General features: G+C 36.3%; 1 protein-coding gene across 1 annotated transcript; it reads right to left on the reverse strand.

The window, feature by feature from the left end:
* Positions 1-236: 236 nt before the first annotated feature.
* On the reverse strand, positions 237-2,725 carry LOC129276511 (uncharacterized). The gene has a single exon (XM_054912890.2). It carries the CDS (start codon positions 2,608-2,610, stop codon positions 790-792), a length of 1,821 nt encoding a protein of 606 aa, XP_054768865.2. The 5' UTR covers positions 2,611-2,725; the 3' UTR covers positions 237-789.
* Between the last annotated feature and the right edge of the window lie 13,849 nt (positions 2,726-16,574).

Raw genomic sequence — 16,574 nt, forward strand, 5'->3', positions numbered from 1 at the left:
TCACGACCTTATGAAATGAAAAATAACAGGAAAGACATTTCAAGTGATTTCTTGGCAGACGACCTGGTCAAAAGAAATAAATATAGACTACGAATTTCTTGTCCATGTACAAGAAAAAAAAATGAGCGATTAATCAGAAAAGCATGCTGAGTTTGATGCGGCTAAATTTGTTTGCGGAAATTTATAATGTCACGAAAATCGCATTTTTTTTCTCGCATTTTCTTTTAATAGAAAATTATGGAATTTGAAGGGGCCTTCAACCTGAGAAAAATGTTCATTTCGTATCAAGATGGTTATGAAGTAGATACGTGATATCTGTCTTCTAAGACATGCAGGTTGGATTTGTTTCATTTCGAGAAATGTACAATTTCCGGAGGAATCGTTGCCACGGTAACGCAAGTGATGTTCGTTGTCATTCGTAGTATGGGATGATCTTATCGACTTCATCCTTTTACTACGACTGAAGAAGTTTCTACTGAGAATGCTGAAAATAGCATTTATTGTAGTTACTTTTGATACGATATATGCATTCAATTTTCTTTTTAATGCTGCAACTATACTCATTTATAACAACTCTGCTTTTAGTGCCTCTTCCTCTACTAGTACATTCTTACCAGGCCCCTTCTCTTCTTCTTCTTCTTCTTCTCCTGCTCCTGCTCCTCCTCCTTCTTCTTCTTCTTCTTCTTCTCCTTCACCTCCTCCTCCTTCTTCTTCTTCTTCTCCTCCTTCTTCTATATACTACTACTACTACTACGACTACTACTACTACTACTACTACTACTACTAAAGCTAGTAACGAATCAAAAGAATAATGTAATCAGAGTAATTATTTACCTTTGACATTAAGACGTCATCCATTGTGATTTCGATGAAAGCATCTTCCTCGTAATCGTCGGCTTGGACGCCGGTGCTACCTTTCTCGATGATGTCGTCCATCGAAGCTCGATGCCTGCTCATCTCCTCCGTGAATCCGTACCCATCTTCGAAGCTCGCCCTCGACATCCGGGCCGCTATCGAGCTCCTTTTCTCCTCCTCCGCAATGGCAAGTCGTTTGAAGGTACTGCCCCTCGTCTTAGACTTGGTGTACTTGCTCTGTTGGCTAACCGCGTATTTTCCACCTTGATTCAACAATGGCAAGGACCCTCTTAAATCGGGTGCCGAGTTTTGCATGGCCCGTATCTGTCTCGTCTCCAACTCCTTTAATAAATCCTCTAAATGTCCGTACCATTTTCGGGCAACATCCAAATCCTTCGCGATGAAGACGTATTCCTTCGAGCCGCTGTGGGGCGTGAGGACGAAGGCGCAATCGAGTTCTTTCGTTTCCGTCTTCGCAGCCGTCAGCTTGGAGAGTCGGTATTTGTAAACGTCGATGGTTAAATCCGATAAATCATCCGAGTCTTTTGATTTGTAACAGTAAATAACATTTCCACTGAGTATACAGAAACATGGCACCAAACTGCTTTTGTGCTTCCTGAGGAGGTCGCCTTCGATCGTAATATTGACAACGGATGACTGCGGGAGCGGCGCCTTGTGTCGTTGCGATCGAAGATGGGTCATTCGGCCGACGAATTTCGATGCCTTCACGGTCATCCTCGACCCCAGCTTCTTTCTCGACGGGTCGCTGTAACTCGTCACCGGCCCTGGTCGTCGATACGTCGGTGTCGTCGTCGCCGAACGAGTTGGTTGTTGACCAGGTGTTGATTTCGTCGAGGAGGGTTCATATTCGAAGGCATCCCCCTCCTCGCCGTCGGACGAGGCCCGTACATGATGCAGTGATTTCATGGGTAATGAATAAGTCTTAGTGAGCGCTCCGTCCTCCCCCATAACTTCCTCCCAAAGCGAGAAGTCCCCAACTGGAGCGCTAAAGCGAGACTGCTCGGTGCGAGACACTCGAAGTTTATGAGCGTTAGTGCGGAGTTTTGGCAACTCATCCCCTAGTTCGGAATCAGGCGTTGTGGCATTACTCTGCCCCGAGTCAGACAGCGATTCGCTAGACCCTGACTTCCCACTATTACTCTCCGGTGTGACGTTTCCTGCCTTGCCACTGCTTCCAAGACTACCTCTAGCATCCTCTGTCTCTTGAATAGTATCAAACTTTCCTGCTCCACTGCTTGTCCCTTGTGCGTCTTGGTTCGCGCCCGGCGACAATTCCTCTCCCAAACCACTGTCCATCCGACGTGCGTCATTGTGTTCTCTCTTGACCTCACCAGGACTTGAACCCGATAACAGGTCGAGGGTCAAATCCAAGCCTGACGCTTCCACGTCACTTCCGGTCAGCGCGCGATACCACGTTCGAAAATCGTCCTCCGTTTCGGTGCCGAACGTGTATATCATCCGCGCGTATCGCTTCGACACGAACTTGATGCTGTAGCAGTCGTCGACGTAGGTGAAGACGTGCGAGCCTCGCTTCGCTCCCTCGCATAGAGGCTTGATGTCGAAGTCGGCGAGGTTGAGGACGATGCGGGCTCGATCGGCCTCGGGGTCGCGGAAGACGCCCATCAACCCCGCGGTGACGATGCACCACTCCAATTCGTGCGTCATCCGGTTTCGGATCCATCCCTTCCACTCTCTCGTTGGGGTGTGGAGTTCTTCGATATCTATATCCGCCATGTTTGGGGTCTAATTATGATAAATCAGTCCTTTACAATTTGGTGGTATTGTGTGGCTGTCCCTTTTCTTATTTCACGGCGACCATGACCCAGAAGAAGCTTGAAATGAAATCCAGAATCTGTGTTCGAAAGAAAGGAATGGAAATTGAAATAATTTGAATAATTCATTGATATGCAATTTACATAATTTCACTTAAACTATTTCATTTCATTTAATTTCTTCTATTGATTCAACAATTTTTAATAAAGACAACATTTACAACAATATTGAAAGAACAATACATCAAAACATACTACAAAGTAAAAAACCGTTAGGGGGTCCAATATATTGATTGAATTGATCATTACCTCTAAGGTCTACACAACGTAATTTCAAACGGTGATCATGGTGATAACTCTCCTTTCCCTATAGAACATAAACAAAATAATTCAATGAAGCTTTGGAATGTCATTCATTGCACCAGTTTAAAACAGATTTTCCCCGGCGATAAATGACGACTGAGAGCTGAAATTATTAATTAGAACACTAGAAAAATTCACGTCGATTACGATAAAATGAACAGAATTGTAAAAAACAACCTTAGACGATGTCGACTTTAAACATCTGCCATTTTAACGCGCGGATCGGGATGGGGGAGTTTGTGGACTTGGCGGTCACTTATTTCAAAGAGTTGCACATTTTTAAAGATACTAATAACAAATGATACATGAGACTTGTATAGCGCACTTTCCATCTTGATTAGATGCTCAAGTCGCTTCAGAGCAGAACGACAAAAACAGATTTACACATAATACATGTTTGAACAATAAGTTGATGTCTGTCAAAAAGCACTCTTATTCAGGTATGTTTTCATGTTGCCCCTGAAGGTGGCCACTGAAGTCTGGGTTTTCAAACTCTGTGGAAGAGAATTCCACAGGTTAGGCCTTGCATGAGCAAAGCCACGTCCCCCTATGATTTCTTAGCAACTGATATTTGTTAGAGATTATATCATGATTTGATGATTTCCACCACAAATTCCTTTCAAACCAATCAATTATCTTTAAATAAACTTGTTTTTAAAATGTATCAGTAATAATGTACACAAAACGTCAAACCCAGAGCTGTAAATTCCCTGGCCAGATCAGGATATTGTTTACAAAGTCCTACAATCAGAAATATTAATTTTTCCATTAACCCGAATGCCAAGGGAATGGGAAGTTTCTATGGACCTGAAACTACCGCAAATTAATCTGCAAATTGCTAGGAAGGTCAATTATATTGCAATTTCTGCGTGGAATCATTCTCATTTCAAGGGATGTGGTTAAGAAGACGTGATGTCTAAGAATGATTTTTTTTTCTTTACTTACTTATAAACCATTGGAGGAAATATTAAGTATTGGTTGAATCCGTGTTTATTTGAATGTCAAAGATAAATACCAGTTCTGGTAACGATCTCAAAATGAGTTCGAACAGAATCCAATAAAATGACCACCGAAGTGTTTGTATGTATAATAAAAAAAATATGTGCCAAATGGCTCTGGAAAAAAAGTGTAATTATTGAGAAATTAGCAAAAGCACGAAATTCCTTTGTCGGGCATTTTTTTTAAAACAATATTAATAAACACTTTTCTAACAATATTAATAAACACTTTTCTAACAATATCAATAAACATTCCCACATATGCCTCTTTGTGTTAGTGATCATCAGAGTTATCGCTTTTCTGCTAAGATTTCATGATGTCACAAAGATAAGTTAATTCAAATGTACCAGATTTAGATTTATCATTGCATGGTGGCATTTAACCTAGACTTTCTCATGAAATAATTGTTTGCTGTAACTACTTTCTTTTATACCTTTACATTCTCTACGTGAATCAATCTTTGGATTATAGTTCTCGTGGTCATTCTTGTTACCCCCACCCCCCCATCCGACACGCACGCCGTATAAATGTCACACGTATGTGAATCGATGGACTTCAGCAATCCTGAACATTTTTAATTTTCCCCTTTGGAAAGGGGGGGGGGTGAGTTTTGTGAATAAATGTAAATTGGCAATACTATTTTGTAAACAATCGAACAAAAAATTATAAGTTATAATATCACCTTTGTTTCAATCAAATTCACGAGCTTGGACTCGTGTTTGTCAAAATTATAACAATCATGCTCTTGCATTGACAATCAGCTAATGGTATAAAATAAATCTTTATTTTCACGTTTTGAATTTTCAATGGGAGTTTGAGTATTTTCTTCTACAACTACGATGAAGAACAATTAAAAACAACCCTTTCTGTTCTTATACAGAGGGGGCAGTTGAAGAAAGCAACTATAACAAACAACAACGACAACAGTAACACAAAGGAAGACAAGAGGCGAGGGTCATAACTGAAACTACGGTAAAAGCATAGAGCTATTAGCTCCATGGTAAAAGGGATAGACGGATGGATATATACATGTACATAAAGAAATAGATATAGGTGTATGGATAGGTTGATAGATAGTTTTAGATAGATAGATAGATGGATAGATAGATAGATGGATATATGGATAGATAGATAGATGGATTGATAGATAGGTATGTAGGTAGGTTGATAGATAGATAGCTAGATTGAAATATAGATAGATAGATAGATAGGTAGATAAGAAGATAGAAAGGACTATTTTATTCATAGATAGAAGGCAAATAGATGATCGTTGAGGTGGAAAAACAATTCGTCCAAGTCAAGAAGTTAGCCCAAGTCAAGAAATTTCCAACTACCGGTCTGCGAGTGGCATCGGAAATGATTTACTGGCCCTTTCCACAAAGTGGCTAAAAATATCGAGTTTTGTCCCCAAAATATCAAAACATCCCATCATAGAAAGATGACGTCATATCTTGATGACTGTACGTCAAAAGGAGAAGCCAAGAAATCCTCATGTTGCTAAAAATAGACCCCCAAATCCGACCAGGTCGGAAACAAGCCCTTCTCCCCCAAATCGTTACTTTCTAAGATAAGAAAGTTTTTGAGCCCAGAGGTTCAACTCGCAAATAAAATATACAGCTGGTTAGAAGGTCGTTTATACTGCATCTAGGAATAGAAATAGATTTTCTTAAAGTAGTCGATCACAGAAAAAATAGATTAATTCCGGTTTATATTAATTGACTGTCATTGCTAATATGAGGGGGCCATGGAGCTGCTTTAAATATCCGAGGGATAAATATAGAATGAGAGAAAAAAAAAAGCACCAAAATACATCACTTTTGTTTATAATTCAAGTGTATGGACAGAATATCCTTGTTCATGAAACGATTTTTACTAGATGTGCAATTTAGAGCTGGCATCCACAAACTACTGGGTAGATTTTTAGGAGATCGTCTCTCATGTTATCAGGGGCCGCCGGGGGGGGGGGGGGGCGGACCTAGACCCCAACTTTTTTCCAAAACCTTGAACAAAAACGTAAAAATGACCATCTGATTGTGAATTTTGCTTGGTCAGCCCCCGCCCCACTTTCAAAACTTTGTCCTCTCTTATCTACCGAAGATATTCATCACTTTTTTTTGCAAATTACTTTTCCAATTTTTTGGTTTTCCCCCACTGCCTCTCTCCCTCACCCTCCACCTCTCTCTCCCCCCTTTCTCACTTTTTCTCCCAATCTTGTATCAATCTCTATATTGCCTATTTCTACACGAACTATAAATGACATGTCTTTTTCATTACGATTTTGATTTCTATTGATACTACCCTTCTTATACCCTTCTCTTGTGTCCTTATCTCTCACTTGGCCGCCATTTTTCTCTCTCCTTTTGTTATGAATCGCAAGAATGTCGTCTTTTCGTCAAGAAATCAATATCCAACAAAACGCGGAGTGTATAAATCAAAGTTATATCCACAATGAGAGCAACGTGTCGAATAGACGAGGTCACGCCAGGCGACTTCAAATATTTACAGATCAGACGATCATTGGTAAATTGCTTTATTTACATTTTTCATTAGAGCCCCGATTCAAGCTCAAATTCCAACGGCACCGCTCATGAAATATATTATGAGAAATATTTCGTTATGAAGCTCATATTGTTTGACAGCACTTCTTGGAGGGTATTTCATATTCTAGAAAATATATTGTAGTATTTTCTATCACTGGCCTGCGCAAAACATCGTCAAAGTACAGTTGCACAGTAAATATATAGGAAACATATAAAGTGAAAAAATATAATACAATGACACGGCGGTAAGCAGATTTTATTTGCTGGGATTTTATTTGCTGGCAAGCCACGTAAATTGTTTTTTTTTTTAATCGAAAGCGAAGGAGCAAAGCGACGCGACCGAGCTTGTCATTTGGGCGATTTTACTTTTTTTTTAGTGAATACTGTGAATACTTTTGGTGAGCTTTCTGAAAAAAAATTCAGTCGAAAATGTGAGTTTTCAACATTTCTGGAGGGGGGGGGGGCAACCGCCCCCTGCCCCCGCTCCATACGGCCATATACAATGAAATATATTGTCCAACTACATTGTAAAAGGAAGGACCTAAAAAAAGCTTAAAAACCCCGGGGCTTCGCTCCCTCGTTCGCTACATACATTTCCTGTGCCTCTCGCAAGGAAAAAGTTCAGGGCACGGCATTGGAAAAAAAATAAAGAAAATAAAACTTAAGAGACAACCATCATTTCCTCAGGTTAGAAATAAAAGGAAGTCTGGATATTATTTATTGTTGTGACTAATATCAGCAGAGCCGACTATGTAATTCATAACAAATTAATCATCGGGCTACAATTAAAAGATGAACTGCAAAGTCTAGGTGCGTTTGCATTCATCCTTTTCTGAAATTGATCCACCGAGATGAACTCCGACCAATATTTACCAACGAGGCCATGACATCTGTGCTGCTTTTTTATGATAAAATAAAACATATTTCCAAATAAATAAATAAACACTAAAGTTTTTATAACTTCTACACACTACCACGAGCGCATAATGATTTAACATGAGACCTAACTTCCAAAATTAATACTGTACGTCTATGGAATGACAACAATGCAATTCTTTGTGTGGGGATCTCCTTTTCATCTGGAATTCTATACAATTTCCTTGAAAAGGGTATAATGAAAAGTGGCATCGTAAAGATATATTTTTTTTCTCCTACCAAAGATATTAATGCATCTCTTATTGCAGATAAAGATCAATTCAATGATTGAGTACATTGTCAAATGACGAATGAATTGACAAAAGAGCCTGTCCTCTTTAACAATAATTTATTCTGGTATTTATACAAACTGGAATTGCGGAAGAAACCGCTATATTTAGCCCCAGCTCTGAAAGATGGACGATACAATGAAGACGATCATGGCCGTATTACGCAGCATAGGGGGGGGGGGGGCAGAGGGTAGTTGCCCCAGAAATTTCAAAAATTACATTTGTTTTACTGAAAATGTTCACAAAAAAGTGTGCACAAAGTCCTTCAATTTCACTTTACAACATGCAAAAGTGCCCCAAGACAAGCTCGGTCACTTCGTTCTTCGTTTTTTTTTAAATAATTTTTCTTTCAAAATTGTTTATGCGTCTTGCCCCCCCCCCCCCCAGGAAAAAGTATACGTACGACAATGAAGACTATCATCTCAGACATGGTCATGGTGACAGATCGACTGAAAAAAAAACCCTGAGCAATTTCTTCTCATAATTTCAATTTTGATACGATTTTGATCCGATTGCACTTTACAATGTCCCCCCCTGAAGGACACAAATCCATTGTCATGATTATTGACTTCCTTGTTACTTGTCATATTTGTTCTCAACCCAACCCGTGTCATTTCTTTAGTTCACCTGTATATGGATCAAGTTTTTTTGACGAGTTTCGTGGATTAAACCACAATTTAACGGTCTGATTCCTGGAGCAATGAAGAAATATAATAAATCGGCTAAGGTATGTTGGACTGAATACGCTGCAAAACTCTGGTGTCGATTTAACACCAGCGCGGAATCTATATATGTCCACACCAGAGAAGTGTTAAACAACACCGGTTTTGGTATTAGTCTAACACCAGATAGGTGTTTATACAACACCAATTAGTATTCAAACAGCATCGGTTTGATTCCAAACTGGTGTTGTTTCAATACTTCTCTGGTGTGGACATATATAGATTCCGAGCTGGTGTTAAATCAACACCGGAGTTTTTGCACTGTATAATATGAAAAGACTGTGACATCAGAAAGTAAAACGGAAGTAAATTTCACAATTTTGATGGCTGATGTAAATTACAAATAATGGGGATGGAAATACTGCCGGACTGGAAGATGAAATAACCATATCGTGAAATTCCCTCACACAAAGACTTTTGTCTGATATATTCTCATTTTGCTTTTTATTCGAAATCGTTCCATTTACTCCAAACCTCCACCAAATAAACAGCAACAAACCATTTTTTTTTTAATTTACCGAACTATGTCCAGGTGCTTTCCTTTATAGCTAGCTAGTAAATATGTTTTGTCAACGAAATTTGTTTCTATAAAATGACAAGTCATAATTATTATTGATTTAGTTATCTATTGCGCATATTAATTATTGTTGATCATTTCCCAATCAAGAGTCTCATTTTACACACACGAAAAAATATTGTTTTTAATTCATCAATTTGCTTTTCAGATCGTGCACTGGTCGAGAACTAAACAAATATGATATTGGTAAACTTTCTTCGATCCTTCTTTTTACTATTAATTGTAAAAGTTTGCTTAATCATGCGGAACCATCGAAAACTTTAAGTAACTGTTGTAATTTAATGATCAAAATAAATGTGTGGATATGCATGTATCGTGTGTAAGATGAGATTAATTTTGCGAAACAATTCACTTTAAACGCATCAGCAAAGAAGGTGTCCTAATCAAACTGACATGTTAGGTAATAATTACACCTCTCATCTTTATTAATATTTTCTTATTGTCGGCTTTGAATTCATCCCTTCTGTCACTGTATTATGATTTTCGTGTTTTCGAGTAATATGAAGACTGAGGGGGGGGGGGGTGTATACATAGGAGCCACTCTTATGGTGAATAAGGAGTTTATTGAGGGTAGCACACTGTTTCAGTGGGGTAGCGACCCCATTCCGATCTCCCGTCAAAAATAGAATATAAACCTCTTCTTCTACTGTACTACTACTACTACTACTACTACTACTACTACTACTACTACTGCTACTGCTACTGCTACTACTGCTACTACTACTACTACTGCTACTACTACTACTACTTATACTAATACTAATACTACTACTTCTACTACTATTACTACTACTACTACTACTATACTACTACTAATACTAATACTACTACAATTGATATTACTACTAGTACTACTATACTACTACTACCACTACTACTACCACTACTACTACTACTACTACTACTACTACTATACTACTACAACTACTAATACTACTACTACTACTACTACTACTACTACAACTACTATTACTACTACTACTACTATACTACTACTAATACTAATACTACTACTTCTACTACTATTACTACTACTACTACTATACTACTACTAATACTACTACACTGCTATTACTACTACTACTACTATACTACTACTACTATACTACTACTACCACTACTACTACTACTACTACTACTACTACTACTACTACTACTACTACTACTACAACTACTAATACTACTACTACTACTACTACAACTACTATTACTACTACTACTACTATACTACTACTAATACTAATACTACTACTTCTACTACTATTACTACTACTACTACTATACTACTACTAATACTACTACTACTGCTATTACTACTACTACCACTATACTACTACTACTACTACTACTACTACTACTACTACTACTACTATTACTACAACTACTAATACTACTACTACTACTACTACTACAACTACAACTACTATTACTATTATTATTAGGGTGGGGATGGGTGGACCTTGTTATCTCTCTGTCAATTCACAAGTATCGGAATAAACATTTATCGGAAACATAGATCGTGTCGAAATATGACGTTTCCATCAAAATAACGAAGAGGAAGGATTATAATCAAGGTTTATTGGGTTTATTTGGGAGAAGTCATATCCTTAGAATAATGCTGAACATTTACATTAGTCCGTTAGTCATCGTTGTCATAAACGATGGGGGAGAGGCGTGTGATAGAGAAGATGAGCTTCGATATTTTTTATGACAGCGCCTGGGCAAGTGCTGAAATTGCGCCCTTTATCTGTTCCAACATCTGATTTCGTCGGGTTGCAAAGTGGGGGAAATGCCACCATTTCTAATATTTGGCGCTCATAACTTCATTCGTGAGCCCATGAGCATGTTGCTATTGGACTCCCTTTTCGTTTTTCTTTACCCTTTTCCTTCTTTTCCGCACTTCCCTCTTTTCTTTTTCGCTCCTTAAAATTGCGCCAGGGGAAGCGAGCCACTTGTCCTTTAATTCCAATAGATACGCCACTGACATGCAGAATAACATCCCCTCGGAAAAAAAAATGTTGAGCAAATAGTTATACAAAATATAGCTTGAATAGTCCCATCACCTCAAAGAAAATAATTATAAACAAAAACAATTAAGTTTAAAAAAAAATAGAAATCGATATTCAGGTGACCTTTTGACCCTATTTGCTTCCGGTAAACTTTAAAAAGCAGATACTACATGTGTATCTGCAGACATCGACTCAGTGGTTATAAAAACTGAGTATTCAATAGCAACACAACTATTCCGAAAATCATGGGAGCGATGACTCTACCGTACCTGAAAGAAATAATTGTTTCCTTTTCGGTTTCTTTAATCTTCTCTAATTGTTGGTTTTAATGACTGGTTTTGTATTCTTTCCCATGCGGTTGCTACGATTTGATAAAGAGGGTCCATAGTGCAATCGTAGACCCCACTCAGTTGACTTTTCGACAGTGGAGGTGATTCCAGGAAATATTTTATCCAGTCATCTCAATATTTATATGTATTTTTCAAAAATCTAATATTCGATTATTCATTAGTTATTATATATGTGGTTTTATCTATTTATCTATCTATCTATCTATCTATCTATCTATCAATCTATCAATCTATCAATCTATCAATCTATCAATCTATCAATCTATCAATCTATCTATCAATCTATCTATCTATCTATCTATCTATCTATCTATCTATCTATCTATCTATCTATCTATCTATCTATCTATCTATCTATCTATCTATCTATCTATCTATCTATCTATCTATCTGTCTATCTGTCTGTCTGTCTGTCTGTCTGTCTGTCTATCTATATATCTATCTATCTATCTATCTATCTATCTGACTGTATGTCTGTCTGGCTATCTATCTATCTATCTACTTATCTATCTATATATCTATCTATCTATCTATCTATCTATCTATCTATCTATCTATCTATCTATCTATCTATCTATCTATCTATCTTTCTATCTATCTATCTATCTATCTATCTATCTATCTACTATTTATCCATCTTCATTGGATCCCGTCCAACAAACGTTTGCAAATAACCGAAACTTATTTGAGATTGGTATCAATCACAAGTAATGTATACATGAGATAAAGGATTGCACACTTGCAATTGATGAGATGATATGATATTATTTCTTATCAATGTCATCTCTTGGTGAATCCACTTCCGACTGCATGCTCTCGCCAATATGACTAATGTCACAGTTTCGTCACTTTTGAATTCCTTTTATTAATTACATCAATCGGAAGTGATTCTTAATCATTTCATTTTCTCACCATTTTGATGATTTAGTCGAGTGATTTTACGAGTTCTTAGAACGGTAACTCTAACAATTACCTGTGACAATGTGTATAACAAATCGGAAATCGTAACAATAACCCCGAAATTAATACTTGTGTTATGAATGTACATGTTTGCGTACTTTTATTTTCATTTATTTTCCTTTTTAGGAGGAGACAATAAAAATATATTCCAATGAAATAAATTCCAATTTGATAGTCTTTTATGAGATCTCTGTCGCCACAATGATCCTGACATTTCATTCATTCATTTCATTCATTTATTTATTCATTTTTCCAACAAAATTTACAATGCAATAATTACAATAAGTAAAACATAACATCAGAAAATATAAATGACATAAATATTCAAATAAACTAAATATAAAGAATATTATAAAGAATATACACCTGATGCAGAAGATAATATTTCCAATTTGATAATAACAATATGCAAGATATGTTGGAAAAATTGAGTGGCCCACTGAAAAGCAAAGCTTGTAAAGTGTGGACCACTCCAGAAGAAAAAAAAATATAACACTTAAGTCTATATGGGCCAAAAGCAAACAGCAATACAAAATTGATAATTAAATAAAGATATAAAAAAATAATTATACTAAAAGGAAATTAATATTAAAAGGTGAGCAGAGACAAAAAAGACATGAAGACACAACAAAACAAAACAACAACAACAACAACAAAAATAAGACACACAACACAACAGAGTAAAAATAAACAAACATTGCTGCACAGACTGCGAAAATCAGAAGGGAGAAATGGAGAAAGAGAAAGGCAAAGAGAGAGAGAGAGGGAGAGAGAGAGAGAATGAGAGATGTGTAGTCAATCTGACACAATCACCGAGGGTAACCTGCAAACAGGTAAAAAATAAATAAATAAATAAATTATAGAGGTAAAGGAATCAATGTGAGGTTTTGTAAGACTGCAACAAAATGAATTTTAATTTTCTTTTAAATGAATTAAGAGAAGGGGAAAACTGGATATCAGGATGAAGAGAGTTCCAAAATTTTGGGCCCCTATATATAAATGTATTTTGGGCGAACAGCGTTCTAAGCATAGGCAAATGAAGATCATCGCGATGTCTAATAGGGTAATTGTGTGAGGAGCTGTTTTTTAAAAACATGTCATGAAAAATAAAAGGAAGCATATTATTATTGTATTGGTACATAAATTGGCCAAGCTGGAGTAGGTAAAGATCACTGATCTTCAAAATTTTGTTTTCGAAAAAAAATAGGATCAGTGTGGGAACGTGCGTGAGAAGAAAAAACAATTCGAAGTGCTTTCTTTTGCAGCAATAAAATCCTGTTAAGTAAAATTAAAATCATTTCACAGGCCACTCACACGGAAGTGCCAACTTGTGAGTGTTATAATAGCAAAAATTCAAAGATTCGACTAAAGATAATAAATGATAGAAGAAAAGAAAAATAAAGTTAAAAAAAAACAATTACAAGAATCGAAACAACTGTGATCGTGCTCTCCCAATATTACTTTATTTAGACATATTACCAAGCTACTCCGTTGTAGTTGAATTGGGCCATTGGGGGAAAAAAGTGTTTCAAGAAAACAACTTTCAACACAAGTATGTAGCCCCTTTTGTCCCAACTTTCGAACATTGGAATAAATGAATTCGCATGTTACGTAATCTAAACATAGTGAAGTAAGTATTCACATTTGTCATGTTTGTCCCATTTTCCGGAAAGTCCTTGAATACGCGTTTTGTGGGCAAATTAATGTGTTCCTTGTGGAAGAATGTGTACACAATATTACATTTAACACATTCCATGGTCATGGCGGTAACATTAATGCATGAAGTGACCGGGGAATGACATAACTGAAATAAATGTATACCATGTCTCCTCACTTCATTAGATATAATTCAAATGAATGTATGAAAGGGGAATTAAAATATATCTAAAACTCAATCAATGAATTGGTAGAGAAACAACTTAGAACGAAATACATAGAAAGAAGGGGAACGAGAAAAACGAAAGCACCCACTTCAGAGAAGAAACCACCATGCACTGTTTTGTTTGCAGGAAATGAAAAACGATCGTGACAAATTGTAAATATCAATTATTAACATCATTCATGATTGTTCAAACAATGTGATTCACAAGATGCAACACGTATAGATCCAACGATTTCTCTAAAAACAATTACATGATAATTATCATGCCAAATATAATCATACACTTCATTTTTCAAGAGATATAGGCTACAATATTTTATCAACGCTTCTGAGAATTTTCACCTTCAAATCTCAGAGAAATAAAAACCTTTTGATTAAATGATCTCCCTAGCGCACTTTATGGATCAAATCTGATTAACATAATTTGTTAAAGAGTTGCCGTATTAATTTCTGACCAAAAACACTGTCAGCTGCAAATAGTCAATGATTGTGGCTGAGAAATGTCATGAATGTGTAATCACTTCAACATTTTTTTTCAATATTTGTTTCTAACAATGTATTGGACAAAATTATGCTAGGAAATAAGAGGGGGGGGGGTGGCTAATCTTAAAGAACAAAATAATTTTGTTTGGTTGGTGAAAGAACACCTTATGAGCCCTAAGAAAATATTCATTCTGATGGTGGTATTCTAATCGTATGTCGGCTTGTAATAGAATGGAGGATTCAACAAATACATGTATTCACGACTATTCAAAAAATCAAAAACAAAGAAAGAGGAATCTACTCCTGAAGAATTCCATAGACATATATATACTCTTCACCAAAATAGTGGTTTGAAACGATTCGAACTGCGAAGTTCAACATGCTAAATTGATACAACTTCCGAAATTTAATGCACTTTATCACATGTAATTGTTAAAGGTTTCCGTTCCGAGAAATCGTGAAATTACTCGACTAAATCATCAAATTGGTGAGAAAATGAAATGATTACTAATCACTTCCGATGTATGTAGAATTCTTTCACCTAAATAGTGGTTTAAAAAAATTCGATCAGCGAAGTTCAACATGATCAAGGCTCAAACGAACGTTACGCAATTTTGAAAATGACAAATGCTCTATGACGTCAGTTTTAAGAAGATGAACTGTATGGACAATTGTGAGTAATGGTGATCAACGTCTGATAAAAATCTCACTTGTTCAACATTCCTCAGTCGCACCCAAAAAGATGATAGCAGACAAATGCCATATCAAGCTATGAACGATCAACTATCGATCACCGATCAAGACATTCGGTGTGACCTGATCAGATAAAACGATTCACACAATAATATCTTTGAAAATCCTATGCACACTGAAAAAAGACGACACATGTAGAAAAATAACAGCACTAACCTCCTTCGACATGTTCGAAAGAGGTTGTATGTGTTTGGAGTGTGATAAGTAAGTGTGAAATTCCAATGGTCTCTATATGGAGCATGTTGCAGAAAGGTATGCAATCAAACTTAACTCTAAGAATTTAAAGCAACTCGATTTTCAGCCAATCAGTTAGTCGACGAATAAACCTTAATTCGTCTTTCAAAATAGTTCTGATGATTGAAAAAATGAAAATAATGTATGATAATATATAGGCCTATTCATCAACAAAATTAATCACCAAAAAATGCTAAAAATCTGCAAATTTCGTTCCATAACAATGGCCTCTTCATAATTATTTCGTGTTCCGAAATGTTCCAAACTTACTTCCAGTCATTGTTAAGTTAGGATTTTGTTTTCATAATTTATGTCAATTTCTTTACAACGCTGTTTACTATTATGAACCTTATAGTTGTTGTTTAACAGTTTGAAACAAGTGTTTAATATCTTTAACAACAAAGTATATTTTGTTTCTATATTTAATCTTAAATAAATTAACCATGGTTGTTTAGACTGATAGACAACTACTGTTTATAGGTACATACAGTAAACAGCGTTTTATTTTTACTGTGTGCAGAATAATCGGTCGAACTTCTCTGCTTTGAAACTGCGCAAACATGGCAAAAGTGAAAGTTTTTCTTTATCCTGAAGATAAATGAACTGAGAGGGCGAAAATAAGTTAAAGAAAAATGTCAACTTGACGTAGTCATGAACATTTTGACTCGGAGAATCTAGCATAAAATTACGAGAGTGTCACAGAAACCACTGAAATGGTTCAAAATGAGGCCTTTTCTGAATATATATTATCATAATTTTCAAAAAATAATTTGTCTTGTATGGAAAGGAAAAAAAAGGAACCTAGTAATAAATAAAAGCGAAAACAAAAGGCGAAGGAGGAATTAATGA

Source organism: Lytechinus pictus, chromosome 14 (genome assembly GCF_037042905.1).
Source record: "Lytechinus pictus isolate F3 Inbred chromosome 14, Lp3.0, whole genome shotgun sequence".
Lineage (NCBI taxonomy): Eukaryota > Metazoa > Echinodermata > Echinoidea > Temnopleuroida > Toxopneustidae > Lytechinus > Lytechinus pictus.

Coding starts and splice junctions, on each gene's coding strand:
- LOC129276511 (XM_054912890.2), bottom strand. CDS start 2,610: ATGGCGGATATAGATATCGAAGAACTCCACACCCCAACGAGAGAGTGG.